The 19689-nt window shown below is 45.7% G+C and overlaps 1 protein-coding gene across 15 annotated transcripts in view; it reads right to left on the bottom strand.

Moving 5' to 3' along the window:
- Positions 1-11380: 11380 nt before the first annotated feature.
- Positions 11381-19689, bottom strand: part of Gbf1 (golgi brefeldin A resistant guanine nucleotide exchange factor 1) — a 128257-nt gene continuing 119948 nt past the window's right edge. For 8 of the 15 annotated variants that reach the window (XM_087564323.1, XM_087564324.1, XM_087564327.1 and 5 more), the window contains 11 exons: positions 18167-18392; positions 17442-17602; positions 17093-17339; positions 16773-16978; positions 14496-14646; positions 14260-14390; positions 13994-14095; positions 13626-13739; positions 13315-13495; positions 12895-13023; positions 11381-12231 (listed from right to left, as the gene is read on the bottom strand). In XM_087564323.1, coding sequence (XP_087420449.1) covers positions 11951-12231; positions 12895-13023; positions 13315-13495; positions 13626-13739; positions 13994-14095; positions 14260-14390; positions 14496-14646; positions 16773-16978; positions 17093-17339; positions 17442-17602; positions 18167-18392 — 1929 coding nt within the window. In that variant the 3' untranslated portion in view covers positions 11381-11950. The remainder of the gene's footprint in view (positions 12232-12894; positions 13024-13314; positions 13496-13625; positions 13740-13993; positions 14096-14259; positions 14391-14495; positions 14647-16772; positions 16979-17092; positions 17340-17441; positions 17603-18166; positions 18393-19689) is intronic. The other 7 variants (XM_087564325.1, XM_087564332.1, XM_087564340.1 and 4 more) reach the window with 1 other exon arrangement.

The following is a 19689-nucleotide window of genomic DNA, read 5'->3' as shown; positions in this document are numbered from 1 at the left end:
CATTCTAAAGTTAAGGCATCTTTAAAACAGACAGGATAGTACAATTCCCAGGTTCTTTCCCCACATAGTCCAATGTCTTCAAACAGCTGTTGTTTTTTGCTCATTAGCATTTGGAAAATTTAAAGTTAATAAAGCATTATGTAGTCTATCTCTGTGGGTCTTTGTTACCCCTTCTGTTTGTTAGGCATCTCCTTTAAAGTTCGATTAGATGTCTCTACAACTGCTTGTCCTGTAGGATTGTATGTATACCTTTAATATACTTTATATATATATATATATATATATTTTAATTTTTCAAAATTTACTTTTGTTTTATGTTCATGGCTGTTTTGCCTGCATGTATGTCTCTGCGAAGGTGTCAGCCTCTGAGACTGGAGTTACAGACAGTTGTGAGCTGCCATGTGGGTTCTGGGAATTGAACTCAGGGCCTCTGGAGGAGCAGACAGTGTTCTTAACCCGTGAAGCCATCTCTCCCACCCCCAATATGCTTTATTTTATAATATGTAAAAAATGTTTCATTGTACGACAGACATGCTGGAGCACTGCCACAGGTAAGCCCGTGATAGCATAACATCTAATAAAGGTATAATTACAGAATCAGCCTTTTCAGAGCGTAGAGCAGTTGCCACTGAAATCCCGAACATGTATCTATGCTATGGTGCACATACTTTAACTTTCCAAGCTCTGCAAAATGAAATGCACCCATTTGTCAACTAGCATTTCTTGGGTACCTTCTGGGTTACTCCCTGCAGGTAATGGAGTTTGGTTATACAAAGAACAAGGAGGACATTTCCTTATAATTTCCTTGGCTTGCTGCCAAGTGGTAGAAAACAGTTTCCTCAAACCTTTGCTGTTAACATGTGTATTTTTTTTTTATAAAAATAAAGTCCTGAAGTTTCCAGCACATTTCCTATCTCTAACTGATTAATTTCACCATTACCTTGTGCTAGAGGGCCTTGAAGACCTGTATGGGGTCTGATATGTGTTATATATGATGCTGATTTCTATTTCTGATTACTTTTTGTAGTTGAATTAAATAGTGAATTCTGAATCATCTGGAATAAATTCAGCAGTTTCAATATGTAAAACACCACTTTCTGCATATTGAGAGTAACTATATTAAGGGATTCTGGAAAATCTAATAATCCCATAGGAACGGCATGCAACTCTGATTTCTGAACTGGACCATAAGGGACCCGAATTACTTTATATATTTTCTGACTTGTAACCTGCTTTTCCCGGTTTATTTGCATCAGAATAGAATGTAGGGGTTCAAGAAATTGGCATCCCTTTTACATATGAGGGAGAGTCCAACAATTTCTTTTCACAGACTTGAAGTCATTTACTCTGCAACTTTGTTAACTTCTTTCAAAAGTTACTGTAAGCTTTGCCCCTGTTAATTTTTTTGCCCATAATGAGGTAATTTCTGCATTAGTAAAAGGTATTATAATTTCTGCTGGACCTATTCCTGCTAATTGACGAAGACTCATTTTTTTCCTTTCAGAATCAATTCAGAATCCTTTTCTACTTAGGTCTTTAATTTTTTACTCTGTTTGTGTTCTAAAAACATCCATTCTAAGATCTAATCTTCTCGGGGTTGGGGATTTAGCTCAGTGGTAGAGCGCTTGCCTAGCAAGCGAAAGGCCCTGGGTTTGGTCCCCAGCTCCGGAAAAAAAAAAAAAAAAAAAAAAAAAGATCTAATCTTCTCTCTGCATGAGAATTCCAGAGGGGGAATGAGTAGAGTACAGTAGGAGAAGATGCAGGCCATCTGTGGACCGATACAATCTAGATGTGCATCCTGCAGTCTCCTTTCTATCAGAGTCAACTCCTTTTCAGCCCCAGTTGATAATTTTCTTGGGATATTTAAATCTTTATCATCTTGTAAGGTTTTAAATAAATTACTCAGCTCTTGAGTAGCCAAGCCAATTATAGGCTGAAGCCAGTTAATATCTCCCAATAATTTCTGGAAATCATTAAGAGTCCTTAATTGGTTTCTCCTAACTTGTACCTTTTGTGGCGTAACCTTTTGTAGACTTATTTTATATCCTAGATAATAGAATCTCCTGCATATGTTTTTTCCAGGGCCAATTTGTAATCCCCAACAAGGCAAAGTTTTCTTTATTTCATTAAATATTCTTTCCAAGGCATTTGTATCTGAATCAGCCAATAAGATATCATCCATATAGTGGTGAATTATAGACTGAGGAAACTGTTTATGAATAATTTCCAGTGGCTGTTGTACAAAATATTGGCATAAGGTAGGACTATTCAGCATTGCTTGAGGAAGAACTTTCCATTTATATCTTTTTGTTGGCATTGAGTGGTTAAATGTGGGCACAGTGAAAGCAAATCTTTATCATGCTCTTCTTGCAAAAGGATTGAGAAAAAGCAATCTTTTAAATCAGTCACTATAGTAGGCCATGACTTAGGCAACAAGGCAGGCAACGGGATTCTAGGCTGTAAAGAGCCCATTGGGCTGAGTGATTTTTTTTTTCAGAGCTGGGGACCGAACCCAGGGCCTTGCGCTTGCTAGGCAAGCGCTCTACCGCTGAGCTAAATCCCCAACACCGGGCTGAGTGATTTTATTGATTGCACTCAGATCTGTTAATAGCCTCCATTTTTCAGATTTCCTTTTAACGACATATAAGGAGAATTCCAGGGATTGGTCACAGTCTGTGTGCTGAGCCTCCACCTACCTGTTCTTGGATGAGCTGTACCAATGCCTGTAGCTTTTCTTTTGTCATAGGCCATTGTTCTATCTAAGTAGGTTGGTCAGCCATCCACTTTAGTGTTAGACCATTGGTGTTCTGCCTCAGATAAAATGGAAGAGTCAGCTTCCAGTGCGTCTTGATTATGGACACCTTGGGCACTTTGTGGCTGTTCTTGATAATTTTTTTCCAATAACTTCATCAGGAATATCCCATATGTAAAGTTTGTCCTCGAGGTTGGAGGGATGCTAATCTGTGCTTCTTGTTGTTGCAATAGATCTCTTCCCCTAAAAGTCATGTCCATATCAGTCACATATGACTTTAATTTTCCTATTTGACCTTCAAGCCCTACACATTCAAGTCATTTCACACTTTGCCTTATCTGGGATCAAGTTTCAACCCCTTGAAATTGAATCTCTCCCTCCTGAAAAGACCAATCTGGAGGTGACAATTTTGGTGACATTATGGTTACATCTTCTCTAGTGTCTACTATTCCTTCAGTTTCAGTATTACTTATAAGTGCCTTTAGTTTTGGCCTCTGATCATTTATAGAAATTTGCCAAAATACTTGTTGGGTTTTTTTGTTTGTGTTTTTTTTTTTTTTTTTTTTTTTTTGGTTCCTTCTGGGTTTTCTGCTTTATCTATTGAAGTTGCTCTGACTTTGATGACTGGGTTTTTTTTTTTTTTTTGGTTCTTTTTTTTGGAGCTGGGGACCGAACCCAGGGCCTTGCGCTTCCTAGGCAAGCGCTCTACCACTGAGCTAAATCCCCAACCCCAATGACTGGGGTTTTTAATATCTGTCTTCAGAGCAGTGTTGCTTAAGTGTTTTGCAGATGAGTTTCTCCACTGCTAACCTGAGATGACTGATCTGAACCTGATATTGGGGCCTGTGAGAGTTCCCACTGGGTGTTTCCTGACAAAGAGTTACTGTGTTTGTCTCTTGTTGATATACATTCCTTAATCCAATGTCGGCCTTTGCCACGTCCTCTGTGTATTCCAGAACACTCAGACCTTCTTTCAGAATTAGCTTGGTCCTACCTACAATTCTTTTTGCAATGATTTTGCTTAAAGACATCTGGCAGTTTGGCTTTTCTCAAAATTGGGAGACCACTTCTCCTAATAAAGTCATATCAAGTGAATGAAATCCAATATACACTGTAGTTCTAATCCATTCATCTATCAGTGCCGATGAAGTAGAAATGTCTGGTTTGTTTGGAAAGTCAGTTTTGTCAAATGACATTTTGCTGGGGCACACAGGTGAAAGGATGTCTTGCTGTAGTAGATGTATAAAGTTCTGTTTGAGAGAGAGAGAGAGAGAGAGAGAGAGAGAGAGAGAGAGAGAGAGAGAGGTATAAGAATGAGCAAAACAATATCACAGAGCATTTGGACCCTTAGATGGCTTAAAGATAGAAGTGGAAAAGATAAATAACTTAGCTGAAACTGACACAATACGGATTATAATTATTACCATGCTGCTGATTCTTGTTCTAGTCTCCATAGCCATAGCAACTTTTTATGCCTTCTCAAGAAAAAGGGCTTTATAGATACAAGAAAAGGAGGAAAGTGAAAAAAATGGAGACTGCTTTAGAAGAAAAAGAAGAACTTATACATAAGAATCAGAAAGATGCGGTCCCCAGCTCCGAAAAAAAGAAAAAAGAGGGGCTGGGGATTTAGCTCAGTGGTAGAGCGCTTACCTAGGAAGCACAAGGCCCTGGGTTCGGTCCCCAGCTCCGAAAAAAAGAACCAAAAAAAAAAAAAAAAAGAAAAAAAGAAAAGAATCAGAAAGATGAAGGTTGGGGATTTAGCTCAGTGGTAGAGCGCTTTCCTAGCAAGCGCAAGGCCCTGGGTTCATTCCTTAGCTCCGGGGAAAAAAAAAGAATCAGAAAGATATTCAGAGACAGAAGCATTACGAGCTGAGCCCACTATGCCACCATAATTAAATTAAGGAAAGCAAGCCAAAGGTTGTTAGAAAACCAACCTTAGCTCTGGTCACTGTACAACAAAAGCCTGCAGATGCTGGACATACCCAAAGTTATGAAGTAATTGGTAGCACCCCATAGATGTGTTAGATTTGATAGAATCCAGAACAAGATCATAAACACCCCCTCCCAAAGAACAGGCTGGGGATAACCGCAAAAATGGGAAAATATCTCAGAATGGGCTCTCTGTGCTGGGCATCCCTATATCATCACATGGCTGAATGTTCATGATATAGGGATGTAAACCACTGACCACACATGATTGAACTTCATGACAAAGGAATGTAGACCACTGATCATCTGTGACCCTCCCCTATGAAATTTTAGATTACCTAATCCTTCTAGAGAGTTCCCCCAGTTCCCTATAAGACAGTATGTCTTCAAACAGAAAAAGACAGTGCCTTGAAATAAGTTAGGGAGTGTGACGTGTTATATCTAGAGAGAGGGCTGAACATGGCAAAGTCCCCACTTGATTGTGGGTGCATAGCTAAGGAACAGTAAGGCTGTGCAGATAGAATAAAGCAAGGACTAGGGTAGGGCTATAGATTAGAAGTAGAGCACTTTCCTAGCATGAACAAGGCTCTGAGTTCAATTTCCAGGACTGTGTCTCCAAGAGAGGCAAGGTGCAGGGGTTAGGGGCAAGAAGCAGGGGCCCAGGGGCAGGTTACAGGGATCAGGGGGAAGGGGGTAGGGGGATGGAACAGAGGGTAGGGACTGTGGATGCATTTTGTTCTGAACAGGATAAGCAGTGGGATGGAAATGCCTTAGGTTAAACAGAGTGCATGGCATATCAAGCAAAGACAAAGGAGGGAGGCCAGGGTTGGTGGCTTGGACTTGGAGAGGTAGGTAGGGATGGAAGATGCAGTCCCACTATGGGTGGCATCAAGATTTCCCAAGGATTGGTTATAGGATGCAAGAAGGAAATTTTTGTTTTTATTTTATTATTTTGAGGCAGGATCTCCTACTCTAACCCAGGATTGTCTTGCATTTGCAGTAAGTCTCCTGCCTCAGCCTCTAAAGTGCAGGCATTGATTATGGGCATAAGACGCCACACTTGGTGAGAGAGTTTTGGGATTAAAAACTTGGAAGAATTTAACTGTCTTCCGGAGACACTGGGCAGGCTTAGGGAGGAGCCAATTTGCAAGGGGTAATTAAGAACTTTTGCTTGGGGGTCTAGAGAGATGACTCACTAGTTAAAAGCTCTACAGAGGCCCAGGTTCAATTCCCAGCACCCACATCAGAGTTTCCATGTGACGGTTTACTCCAATTCCAGGAGATCTGACATCCTCTTCTGGCCTCTGGGCAACAAATATAGACATGGTACACAGGCAGACATACATTTGGGCACATATATACATGAAATAGAAGCAAGCCTAGCTTTTTAGAAAAAGGAATCTTAATGTTGGTAACTTAAAATAAATGCCTGAGTCATTCAAGTGGAGGAGCTGAAGGGCAGGAGAGCGACTCTGTGTTAGAAGTTAGCTAGCCTTGGAAAGTTCAAACTGGGCACAAAGTCATTGCAATGGCTGGTATTTGAGGCTTTGTCAGAGGATGGCATCAGTGGAGAAAACAGATTAGTAAGCTGAGGACTACGCTCTGGCTGCTCAAATGTTCAGAGGCTGTGGGGATGAGTCAATAAAGGGACCAGAAAAGGGCACATGGCCAGCAGGATGGATGAGAACCAAGAAAAAACAGAAGCAGGGAAGACAATTTCAAAGTACAGATAGATGATTGACTACTTGACATGAATAGCCAGGGCTCTAGGAGGATAGAGACTCTCAACCTGTGGGTCGCAACCCACCCAGCAACCCTCTATCTCTGAAAATATTTACGTTATGATTCCTATTAGTAGCAGATCTACAGCTACAAACATTTATGGTTGGGGGTGTCACTACAACATGAGGAAGTATATTAAAGGGTTGCAGCATTAAGAAGGTTGAGAATCAAAATTCCAGGGATTCAACAGTTCTGCTACTCCTTGGCTGCTGTCTTCTAGCCATCAACAGAAATGAACACCCATGCTCCAATCACCATGCACTCTGTTGTTTCTAGGGAACATCAAATATGCAGACTCAGCAGCTGCAAACCATTCTCTAGGCAGACAGACACCAGGCACAAACCTGCAACTGTACCTCAATCCTATCCTGAAGAAACTGCCAGGCTTGGCAACCAGCCTGAAGTGAGGCCACTGTAGCAGCAAGCTGCCCCAGAATTTCTTGAGTTTCTCTCAATGTCAGAGTTATCGCAAGTTGAGCTCAACAACACTGTGTAAGGCAAACCAACACATGCGTGTCATTAGTGAGGAATCGAGAGGGAGCAAACCAAGGCTCATGCTCGTCTCCCACTGTCTGTGGGGTCACATTTATACTCCTTCATTATGGGTTCTTTCATGTGTCCGCTCTATCCACACATCCTCTCACCCGTGTCTGCTTCAGGAAAACATTTTTTTTTTTAAGATTTTTTTATTTATTAGCACACTGTAGTTGTCTTCAGACACACCAGAAGAGGGCATCAGATGTCCATTACAGATGGTCGTGAGCCACCATGTGGTTGCTGGGATTTGAACTCAGGACCTCTGGAAGAGCAGTCAGTGCTCTTAACCGCTGAGCCATTTCTCCAGCTCAGGAAAACATTCTTTTTCGGTCTGCTTTAGCAAGACGTCCTTTTATTCACCTGTGTGCCCCAGCAAACCACCATTTGACATAATTAACTTTCCAAAGAAATAGAAGTTTCTGAAAGAGCCAGAGTTGGGGTCAATCTAAGGTTAGTGGGAAAATTCCACCATAAATGTCTGAGCACAAGGACCCCTCCCTTCCAGGAAGAAAAAAAAAAGCTGGTTTAGTTCCTGGAACAGCTGCAAGCCAAATTATCACACAAAGCTACCAGACTCCCAACTGACTCCCCTCAGAAAGTCCTGAATGGTACACTGAATTGTCTATCTGAAAGTTGTTTCACTCCACCAAATGCACATAGTACCCTGCCTAGTTACCATTATGCAGATTCTGCTCTAATTGTTTGAATTCTGCCCCAATTGTTTGCAAGGTATATAATCCTCTTAAAATCTGCTCGGGGTCATCTCCCCCCTTGAAGTGGGATGGCCCCGACATGTTGGAATGATTAAACTCCTCTTGCTCTTGCATCCATCACCACCTCTGTGGGTCTCATTTCAGGAGGTCCCAGAAGAGGTTCAATTCAGACCTCACATTTTCACTTCAGGTGGGGGTATGAGAGATACTGGGAATCTAAGAAGATGTGGGCCAGGTAGCTCCTTCCTACTACTTACTGTCTTGCATGAGAAATTATACATGGATTCTTGGTGTGTGTGGCATTTCTGCCCTACCAACAACACTTAGAACGAAGCATCACAGGAAGAAACAGGAAGCAGAGAGTAAAGCTGATCTGTCCCCAGTTCCACACTCCACACCTTCACCTCTCAGACTTGTGAATGAAAGTTCTAAAGGATGCTTAGGCAAACCAGCACAGACATGCTGCTCATCTCTAGCAATGTCACTTCTCAGTGCGAGGGTCTTTGAGTTTGTAGTTGTTGTTTTTCTGAGACAGGGTTTCTCTGTGTAGCCTTGGCTATGCTGGAACTCATTTGGTAGACCAGGCTGGCCTCGCACTTAGAGATCTGCCTGCCTCTGCCTCCTGACTGCTGGGTTTAAAGGCGTGCACCATCTTTGCCCAGCAACAGTGTGTGAGTTTTAGGTCACAGATCCATCACCAGCTTTCCTCTGGTCATTAAAGAAGGAATTTTCTTGCTTTTCCTTTCTCTGCTGTGTCTGCAGTCATGAGAATGTTCAGGCTACAGAAGAGGCTGGCCTCTAGTGTCCTCCACTGTGGTAAAAAGGTCTGGTTGGACCCCAATGAGACTGATAAAATTGACAATGCCCACTCCCGTCAGCAGATCAGGAAGCTGATCAAAGATGGGCTGATCATCCGGAAGCCTGTGACTGTCCATTCCTGGGCTCGCTGCTGAAAAAACACCTTAGCCAAATGGAAGGGCAGGCATATAGGCATAGGGAAAAGGAAGGGTACTGCCAACGCTCGGATGCCCTAGAAGGTGACTTGGATGACAAGGATGAGGATCCTGTGCTGGTTTCTCAGGAGGTACTGGGAATCTAAGAAGATTGTATTATAGCCTGTACCTGAAGGTCAAAGGAAATGTCTTCAAAAACAAGCAGATTCTCGTGGATCACATCCACAAACTGAAGGAAGACAAGGACTGCAAGAGGCTACTGGCTGACCAGGCTGAGGCTCACAGGACTAAGACCAAGAAAGTGCAAAAGCACTGGAGGAGCGCCTCCAGGCCGAGAAGGAAGAGATCATCAAAACTCTAGCCAAACAGGAAGAGACCAAGAAATAAAGCTTCCCTCATGTCTGTACATAGTGGCCAGGCTGTGGCCTCACATGATCAGTCACTAAAACAAGCCTTAAAAAAAGAATTTTTGTTATTTTTTAAAATTATAATTACATATTTTCCCTTTCTTCTTTCCATGTACCCCATTGCTCCCTCACAAACTTATGGTCTCTCTACTTTCTAATTGCTACAAACACACTATTTATTCCTAAATACATAAAATACTATCTACTGAGTCCATTTCATGTTATTTGTATGAATATTTCAAGGCTGACCACTTGGTGTTGGATAACCAACTGGGGAGGCTCTGCCCTGAGGAAGACTATCTCTCCTGCTCTCAGCATTCCCTGGTGCCCATACCCTTTGTCTAGGGTTGAGGCTTCTTGAGCGCTTCCCCTTCCTTGTTAGCATGTCCACTGGCATTGTTCAGGTCCTGTTTTGGCAGCCATGTTGGCGAGACTTCATGGGTGTCTACTCTCCTACAGCACTACGGGAGATGAGCATTTTCCTCCAGACCAGGCTGTTGCTTTTCCGCAAGGATCCTGCCACTTCCACATCATCAAGGTGTCTGTCTTTGTTGTTCACATTGACTCTCCTCTCATGGCCACCTTTGCCTTCTAAGAGGAGATATCATGGCCATGATTCGGCTGTTCCTCTTTTAGGATACTATTTTTAATTACATGTTCATCTGTGTATGGGTGTGTGCAAGTGAATGAAAAGGCCAGAAGAGGGTATCAGATCCTATCTGGGAGCTGGAGTTACAGACAGTTTTGGGCCACTCAACATGAGCGCCAGAACCCAGACTCAGAGCTCAAACTCTCTCCTCCCGCACCCCAAAAGTTTTTCTCTGCTTCCCAGCAGGGAGTCAACCTATAGGCCTCCAGCTTCTTTTCTATTTGGCAAGACTGAGGGACATACAGGTGCCATTCCTCTTTTCTTCATAGGATGGTCTAGTGCACTTTTGTCCTCTACTCTGGAAATGACCAATGAAACGGAGCACCAGGCCTGTGAACAGTTCCTTACAGGAGGAGAGCGAAGGATGGAGCCTCAGCTGAGGGTTCAGCTACCTCTTCCCATCTGCGTGTGCACCACCCTGCCCCAGCTGCTCATGGTCTTTATAAGGGTAGAAGGTTGAGCAGGATTGGGACTGCAGCAATGAAGCTTCCATGAACCCCCACCCATGCTGGGTTGGGGCTCTCAGATGAAGCAGATGTCTACTGAGTCACTGTGCTCCCGGAAGTCACCCCAATAAACTCCTTTGTTTACCAAGCTGGACCTGGTTTATCAGTGAATAGATAGCTCTGTATATTGATCTAGGAAGATGACAGATGGCCTCTAGGTGTCTTTGCTCTAGGGAAGCAATGTGCTTTCACAGGCCTCAGAAGGGAGAAGAGGCACTGGGCAGAGGCGAGGCCCCGGTGTCTGGCTGTAGACTCTGGCTTTTCTACATTAGCCATTGAGTTACTTGCTCCTCATTTTCTCAGGGGCAGGGTTGGGCAAGGCTTCCGATTCATATGGAAACTAGGCCTGGTCTGGACCTGGATGAAAAGATAAACTAGTTCAGGTTTTATGAATTTCCCCACAAAAGGTGGTTCCCATTTCCCAGGTGCTCTTTTCTATACCAAAGTGAGGTTAGAGCTCCAAAATCTGGCAATGTGCAAGTGACAAACCATGGGAAGTCTGGGCAATTATAGAGAGCTGGGCATCAAGCCTCAGGTGCTACAAGAGCAAGGTTAGCTGCTCGCCCAAAGGTCCCAGACTCTTGCCTCCCAGGACTGGCTGGAGATGGAAGCCAACTAAATCAGGCAATAGGTAAGCTCTGCCTGAGGCACACTGCCATCCCCAGCAGAATACCAGCCCTATACCTTGGTCCTTCAATCCCATTGGAGCAATTGGGGCGGATGGTAGATGGAGGTTGTGGGGTCAGACTGATAGCCCATGTCCAGAACTACATGACTGCAACAGTGGGAAGGTGCCCCTGCACCTGTCCAGCCTGACGACTCCTAGTCCTCAGTCACGAGGCTCACTGGAAAGAGAATTTCTGGGCAACTCCACCTGCTCTGAGTCACCTGCTCCACGACCCTGGCAGGTTTCCTTAAAGTGTCTCTCTTGAAGCAGTTATGAAACTGCCCAAGTCCCTGACACAGGTCCTTTATGGCAGGGGGGAGGGAGGAGGCTCTGGCTGATGGCTGGAGTCAGGTGGTTAGGCCTCACTGGTGATATGCTCAGCTTCACTTTACCTGTTTCTCCAAGGCCCAAGCAAGGCTTGGACATGACATCCCAACAATGCAGTGCCTGACACAAATGCAAAAGAAAACCAGAGGGATAGGAACTGTGTTGGTACTAAGACATTTATTATATCATAAAAAGTCCAATGTTATTTTTCCATATGTACATGCTCCTGTGGGCAGACCCCCCATCGAGTCCTACCTGTCCACCCTCCATGGTGCCAAGCGACTCCAAACTGACCAACTATTTAATGAAGGAAGAAGAACTGGAGGCAGTGGCCCAGGACTGATGGACTGGATAGGGAGAGGAACAAAGTGCAGAGAGGTCGGGCTTGGCTCCTAATGCCCAACCTGGCAGGGGGCACATGGCAGGCACTGCAGGGTTGGCACAGCAGGGTTGGCTCTATGCCTCCCCAGGGCTGCCAGGCCAGAGGCAGAGGCTACAGGTTCAGCCTGCATCCACTCTCAGCTTGGAAGTTCAGGACTGAACGGCAGAGGAAGAACCTCGCAGCCTGGAGTGGATCCCAGCAGGGACTATAAACATCGTCATCCCCCTGTCAAGCAGTGGTAACAGCAGCTTGCTTTGGGCCTGAAGATTTCTGTGGCCCCTGGGACTGGAAGCAGGGCCTTGAATGCCTGATAGGAAGGAATGGTCCTGACCTCTGAGTGGCTGCCTTAGTTGACCTCAGAGGTGGGGATGGGGTCTGTAGGGCGTGGCGTGGCTAAGAGAGGCACTGGAGAGGTGGCCTCAATGAGTGCAGGGTTGAGGATGATGGGCAAAGTCATGGGTGGTACCCCCACCTGCAGTGGGGAGGTCAAGGGCTGTAGGATTAGTGGGGGCTGGGCCAGTGGGGGAGGTCCCTCTGGGGCAGGACTCTGTTTGCTGGGGCTAGAGGCCACCGGCGATCCAGGGGAGCTGCTGCTGGCAGCTCTGGTGCTCTCGGGCTTCTCCGGGTCTGTAACAAGAGCACAGTAGCTGTGGTCAGACTTCTGTTGGCATCAGACAACTCTCAAGCTTCTTAGCGGACTTACCACGTCTGTGTCCCTCCCTACTCCTCTTAGTGGACTTACCAAGTCTGTGTCCCTCCCTACTCCTCTCCCAGGCTACAATGTTGAAAGCTTCCTCTTAAAATTCTTGTCATACAGAAAAATAAATTAAAACATAAATAAAATAAAGCTTAGGTTTTTATTTTGCCTCTAAATACAAACTCTAGTTATAGAATTAATTAGCTACTAAACGATAAAGGTATAACAAAATGCATTCCATCCGTCAGTATAAAAACAAACTCATTTTAGTACTTAGCTACCTCGTCTCTACCTTTAACCTCCTTCACAGCTCTCCTTGAGCAGGTCAGTGCTGATCTGGATGGTTCCTACATCCCAGAGAGGCAGCCTTTGTATAGTCACTACAGGCCCCGACTCAGTCCTCTCTCCAAGCCTGAAAACCTTAGGCAGGTATCATAGTGTATCGGGACCTGCTATTTCCCACAGGAAGAGCAGGCAAATAGAATTCTCACTGTGGCTCCTTCCTGGTCTCCCAGTTCCCCTCTTGACAGTAATCCTAAACCACACTGGGCATTGCGTAGGCGTTTCCAGATGGCCAGCTCTGAGAAACTCACCACAAGCTCCCACTTCTGAGGGTATCTCTGGAGGAGGTGGATGGCCAGGCATCCTGGGGTCACCAGCAGCAGGCGTCAGGTGAGTAGAAGCCAGAGGTTTTTGACTGTGAGGCTCTGTGGGCATGGGGTCTAAGGAGAATCCAGATGGCAACATTCAGTGTTTTCTTTCCTGCAGGATCCTGGCTACCCAGCAGGCTTTATTTTTTTTTCCCCCTCTCTAAGAGTAGTCAAGGCTAGCCTCACATTCACAGTGTACCAGGAGATAGCCTAAGTCTATATTGCCCTACATTCGTCTCCTAAATACTGGGGACTACAGGCAGGTACTGCCATGACGAATGGGAAATCATTACTCTGTCCACCCGCCATGAACAGAGAAAACTGAGATTGGAGGATTCCTTGTAAGATTAGACCAGGCCCTACCCTGGATGACAGTCTGCTTGAAGAGTTCATCACGTAGGTGTGGTAAGAAGCAATCGATGCGCTCCCAGGTGATCTCCCAGAGAGCAGAGGGGCTGCCTCCCCTTGCATCTGCACTGTGGAAAATCTCTGCTGTGTCCATCACAAGGAGCATGTTCTTCAGAGACTCAGGGACAGCTTCTGACTGCAGCAGTAATAGGACCATGACAGCGGCAGAGTTAAGACAGAGGCAGCCACCAAGGGGCAAACAGCAAGTCTTCCCAGCATGTGGAAGAGGAAGTGGTCAATGGGCACTGGGCGAAGGCAGAACATACCAGCAAGTCACTGGAACCTGCGTGCATGTACTTGTCCATGAAGTCCAGGATGGTGAGCCACAGGGCAGCAAAGGTGGACAGGGACAGCAGTGGGGACAGGTGCTGCAGGAAGACCTAGAACCCAAGGGTCATGGAGAAACCTTCGGTAGCTGTCTCTGAAGCTGAAAAGCTGATCCCACCTTGCAAGTAGGTACTCAATCAGAGGTTACTCTCAAGTCCAGAACCCTCCTGAACCCCTGGGCGCCTCTATAGCTGGGGGTTCTGAGCACTTACATTTCATCATTAGGCCCCATGAGAAGACCTGGCTCTTCTCTGTGGGAAAAGGCAGGGATGGGGCGAGTAGGTGGGGGCAGTGTGGTGAGCAGTACCTTTGAGAGCAGTGTGGAAGCCCGCATCCGGGTCTCCTCCATCCCGCCCACATCCGCAGGGCTGATATTTTCTAAAAGCTTGGTCAGTAGCGGAAACAGCACCTGGTAGGTAAGTATCCAATGTCACATTAGCCCAGTCACTTGGGCCTGGGCAGATGGTCACAGGACAGCAGATCTGATGCAGGTGGATGGCAGGAGCTCTAGGTTTTCTGATTCTTTCTGCCTTGTGATCTGTACTTTCTCTTAAGAGCAGTAAGGAGTCCTACCTTGTTAAAACAGGACTCCCATTCCAGGGCATCTAGCTTTTGCAGGTCATGTACCAGAAGGGCTCGCTGGAGATATGTCAGGGCCTGCATCCGCACCTGGCGCCGGGCGTCACAGCATAAGCAAGCGATACCTGAGAGGGAGAGCAGGGTCAGGATCTTCCAGACTTCTGGTCTGGTGCTCCTTTGAGCTTCAATGTCACCTGTTCGACCCTGCATACTTCCCCAGGTTTATTTACCTTGTAATAAAGGGCACCAGCAGTGGGCCCAGAGGGTACGTGAGTCAGCTTCAATCTTCCGGCCACCTGTCTCCAGGTGGCGTTGCTCCTCTGCCCATGAACTGTAGATAGAGGCTGCCCGTGTGTGCAGGGTGTGCATCAGGTCTAGCAACTGGGATCAGAAAGCGTGCAGGATGTGAATAAGGTTGTTCAGTCGTTTTCCTCCCTCCCCTGCTATCCTCGCCTGAGTCTTCAAGGGCCCTCAGCACAAGCTGTGCTGTGCCCACCCCTCTCACGAATTCCTCTCTTCAACTTGAGCTCATTGTTCTAGTCCTAGAAGTTTCTAAAAGACGTCAAGAGTTACTTAAAAAAGAGAACACTTTAAAAGACATGTGCACTGAGACTTAATACCATGAGATCACAGTGAGAAAGGCACTTTCGTGCGGGCGTTTGCCTACACAGCTGTTTTGTTTGTGTGCCATGAGCATGCTGTGCCTGTGGAGGCCAGAAGAGGCACTGGACCCCTGGGACTGGGGGTTGTGAGCTGCCATGTGGGTACTGGGAATAGAATCCAGGTCCTCTGGGAAAGTAGCCAGTGTTCCTAAACTGCTGAGCCATCTCTCTGGCTCTGAGAAAGACACCTTGGATCCTATTTCATTCCTGCTGATACAGTTATTTTGTTAATCTCACTATAACTAAAACCAAAATCTTATTTTGGTTTTGTATATGTGCCACATATATGTGGGGGGACAATGTGTAGGAATTGGTTCTCTCCTCCCACTGTGGGTTTCTGTGTTGACATCAGGTCACCAGGCGTGGCTGAGAGCACCTTTACACTGAAGTCATCTGAGTCACGGCAGCTGCCCGTGTTAGTCTCATGTTTTTACAACAAAGCAAACAGGGCTAGTGAGATGCTTAGCACGAAAGCCTGGCAGCCCGAGTTCAGTCCTGGAACTGGGACCCAGGTAGGAGAGAACAGACTCACAAAGCCATCCTCTGACCTTCACACTGAGTGCACATGAGTGTGCACACGCCCACATACAATGATAAATAAAAATAAAAAACAAAGGAAAGGCTTCTGTGGCACCAGTGTCTGGCCAGATTTAACATATTTTTTAATCGGTTTTCTTTTTTTAAAAAAATTAGTTAATTTTTTTTCTAGACAGGGTCCTGAAAGTCCAAGATTCGCCTGCCTCTGCCTTCTGACTGTACTTATTCTATTTTTGCAAAGACTTCATTATTTTTATTTTATATGGTGTGGGTATTTACCTGCAGGTATGTCTGTGCACCATGCACATGAGTACCAGAAGAAGGTACCAGAGCCTCTGAACCTGGCGCTACAGATGCTTGTGAGCTGCCATGTGGGTGACGGGAATAAAGCCTAGGTCCTATGGAAATCAGTCAGTGCTTTAAGTGCAGAGACATCTCTCCAGCCCCAGATCAACTTACTCTTAGAAATGTATGTGTATGTGTGTGCAGCCATGTGACTTCAGGTGACTGCAGAGGTCAGAGGGCGTTAGAGTCCTTGGAACTGCAGTTATAAGCAGCTATAGCCACTTGGTATGATTGCTAGGAAACTGAAGCTGGGTTATACACCCTCTGCAAGAGCAGTAAGCACCCCTAACTGCTGGGATAGCCCCCCTCCTTTCATCATCTTCCTAAGGCTATTCTGAAAGGCAGCTGCATCTCCAGTCATCCAGTCAGATGAAGTCAGCCTGACAGACACTTAATAACTACGGAGGACAGACAATGCTAGAGATGAAGCTGCCTCTTGTAAGGGGAACTCGGGCTGGATTATAGGAGTGAATGGAAACTCAATTTATCAGTCTATCCTTTTATATCTTCTGAATTTTGTATCATGCATATATATTACAGATAAAATAAGTGAAGATATATATATATTTCTCACACATGCTAGGCAAGCACCTTACCACTAAGATACATCCTGAGTCCAATAAATTAATTTCATTTAACGTCAGGCATGATGGTGCACACCTTTAATTCTGGTACTTGGGAGGCAGAGGTAAGTAGATCTCTGTGAGTTTGAGTTTGAGGCCTGCCTGGTCTATGCAGGGAGTTCCAGGTGAACTAGGGCCACACAGTGAGACCCTGTCTACAAACGAATGCACTGTAAGCAAAGACTTAGAGCTGGTTTCAGATGAGGGAACCCTGTGGAGGTGGTGGTTGAGGGGATGGGCAGTACACAATGGCTATTTCTTCTGACTTCTGACTTTCCCTGGTCCCACCCAAGTCTTGAGCCTTAGGTACAGGAGAAGAAGTAAAGGGTGCCATACTTACGTCCTGACTGACCTGTAAAGACACCGTATGGTAGCTGGCAGGCACGCCTTCGTCCTCCTCTTCATCACTGTGTCCAGCCCGAGTGGCATGCTGGCTGGATGCCCGGGGCCGCCGAAGCATCGAGCCCTCCTTGGGCTTTTTCTTGAACCGGTTCCCTTTGCTGTCATATTTATGACTCTTGCCACGTTTATCCTGGGACTTGCACCCTGAGCAGAGCCAGACTAAGGTCACATTCCCACAGCCTTAGGGCAAAGATACCCAGCCTTTCTCCCATCTCCACTTGACCCACTCCCCAACTGCCCCTTCAATAAGTAACTTACCACCATTCAGACTGGCTTCTACAAAGATGCGGAGGGTCTTGACGCAGAGTTCAAAGTTGTCAGGGGTGATGTGAGCAGCATCACGAACAATGAAGGACAGAGACTCCACACACTTAAGCAAGGACTTAGTGTCATGTGGTCCCAGGTCCAGGCCCACTGTAAGGCTGTACTGATTGACCAAGGGCGAAGGGCCTGGCCTGCTGAGTCCTGCTGCTGGTTTGGAGTTATCAATGTCATCCTTCCCCACCTATAAAATGCACAGGAATAAACTGGGGCCCTATTCTAAGCCAGGCATCCCCTCTGAGAGCTAAGAACCCTTCCCACACGCCCGGGATGGTGGCAGACTCACCACTAACCAACCACTGTTGGCCATGTCAGCGTCTGTGGCTGATCGGTGCATCTTGCCAGGCCTGCCATGGTCAGTGTAGACTTCTGAGTCGGAAGTGTACCCTCGGTCTAGGCTGACATCATTTTGATGGTAGGATGGGAGCTCACTGTCGGATTGTGCTCCTGAGTCAGGCAGGGAAAAGGGAACAAGAGCTCAGATGGACATGGAACAGGAGGACAAGCAGAAGAAAGGTGCTGCGGCCCAGTGTCTCCTCTCATGTCTGCCTACTTCAGCCCACTCACCAAAAGGGTGAGGCCCAGACAACATCTTTCTTTTTTTTTTTTTTTCCAGAGCTGGGGACTGAACCCAGGGCCTTGCGCTTCCTAGGCAAGCGCTCTACCACTGAGCTAAATCCCCAACCCTGACAACATCTTTCTTGATCAAATAAGGCAGGAGGCTAATTTGGGCTTCTGACAGCAACTAGAAGCAGCCGTCAGGGAAAGGACATATGGTTCTATACCATGGTCTTCTTCATGACAGTAGGAACTTGGCTTGATAGCCTTCTTGCACGGCCTACTTGCCTTTATGCTGTCTAGCCTGTGGGATAGCCAATAGGCACAGGAAGATCTAGAAGCAGATGGCAGGGACCAGGTGTGTTTAACTTGTTGGATGGTAATAACCTGTGTTTTGTTTTCCCATAGCAGCTGCTGAGTCCTAACTGCTTATTTCCCTGGGAAAGGGCATACCAGCATCAGGAGCATCAGCCCTGGCTGTGGCTTGTAGAGCATCTGGAGGCTTCACGCCTGAGCCAATGCACTCCAGCAATGTGAAGAGAGTGGCCCAGTCATCACCCGAGTGGATGTTGGCAGCATTGGTCTTGAGGAGTTCATGCAGCCCATAAGCGACCTGGTGGCTGACTCTGGACAGCACGCTGGGCTTCATCAGTAACAAGATGCGCAGAGAGAGCAGGACCTGGGTTGGGATGGGAGTAGGAAGTGGGAAGAACATAGATAGTTTCCTCCCTAATCATCTCCATTAGCCATTTAGACTACTGAGGAGAGTTTGCCTCCGACTCAGTTGTTCCTGGTCTGGCCTTGGCTTCTCCTCTTTTGGAGCATTGGGACTTGAACCCAGGGCCTTGTGTGTGTTAGGTATGTTCTCTACAGCTAAACCTCATCCTTGGCTCTGCTTCACTTTGTTTATATTGGTATAGTTATGACAACGCATAAAGAGGTTCCTTATATAAAGTATAAAGTCAACATCCGTATACATTGCCCAGTTTATCCCAAAGGCAGTCTAACGCCGAACTAAGTCTAACATGGCGGCAAAGACAGCATTCACCATAACTCACTGGTTTGCAGAGGTGCGCCCTGATTCTACATGAATTCCTGTGTGTACTATGTGTGTATTGTACACAATTTTATCACTGGGTATGGTTGTCCATCCATAAGTTCTTACACCCTGGGATTCACACTGCCTCTTGATAGCCACTTTCCCAATCCTGTTCTCCTGTCCCATTCCTAACCCTTTGCAATGTGTCCTCAACTTCTAAAGTTCTGTGAATCCCAAAATGTTATCTAGATGGAATTATCTATCTTTTGAAACTGAATTCCCTACCTGGACATCATCCATGTGTTTACGCATCAGGTCTGTTGCTTTAAGTGGCCGAATAGTATTCCATGGTATGTTTGTACAATTATTCTCTTATTGGAAGTCATCAGGGCTGACTCCAGCTTTTGGCTTTGATGAATACAGCTTCAATGAATATTTATATACACAGTTTAAAGCTAAAACGAACCTTTTTTTTTTCTGGGATAAATGCCCAAAAGTATATTTGCTGGGTTGCATGGCTTGTGAATATTCAGTTTTATAATGAAGTGCCAATAGAGTAGCCATGCTTTTATTTCCCCCAGAAATATAGGAATAATCTGGCTTCTCTGTATCCTTGCCAGCATTTGGTATTATCACTTTTAATTTTAGCTGTTTAGTGTGTTATTTTTGCATTTTCCTAATGGCTACTTCATTGCTTATTGGTCATTTGGATATTATCTGTGAAATATCTGTCTCTATCTTCTACCTGTTTTGCATGTTGATATTTTTCTCAAATATATGACTTGCAAACATTTTCTACTGTTCTTTTTTTTTTAAGATTTATTTATTTATTTTATGTGAAGAGGGCATCAGATCCCATTACAGATGGTTGTGAGCCACCATGTGGTTGCTGGGAATTGAACTCATGACCTCTGGAAGAACTGTCAGTGCTCTTAGC

The sequence above is a fragment of the Rattus norvegicus genome, chromosome 1 (genome assembly GCF_021556685.1).
Source record: "Rattus norvegicus strain SHRSP/BbbUtx chromosome 1, alternate assembly SHRSP_T2T, whole genome shotgun sequence".
Lineage (NCBI taxonomy): Eukaryota > Metazoa > Chordata > Mammalia > Rodentia > Muridae > Rattus > Rattus norvegicus.
The sequence above is the reverse complement of the archived record's forward strand: the minus strand, read 5'-3'. Positions and strand labels throughout refer to the sequence as shown.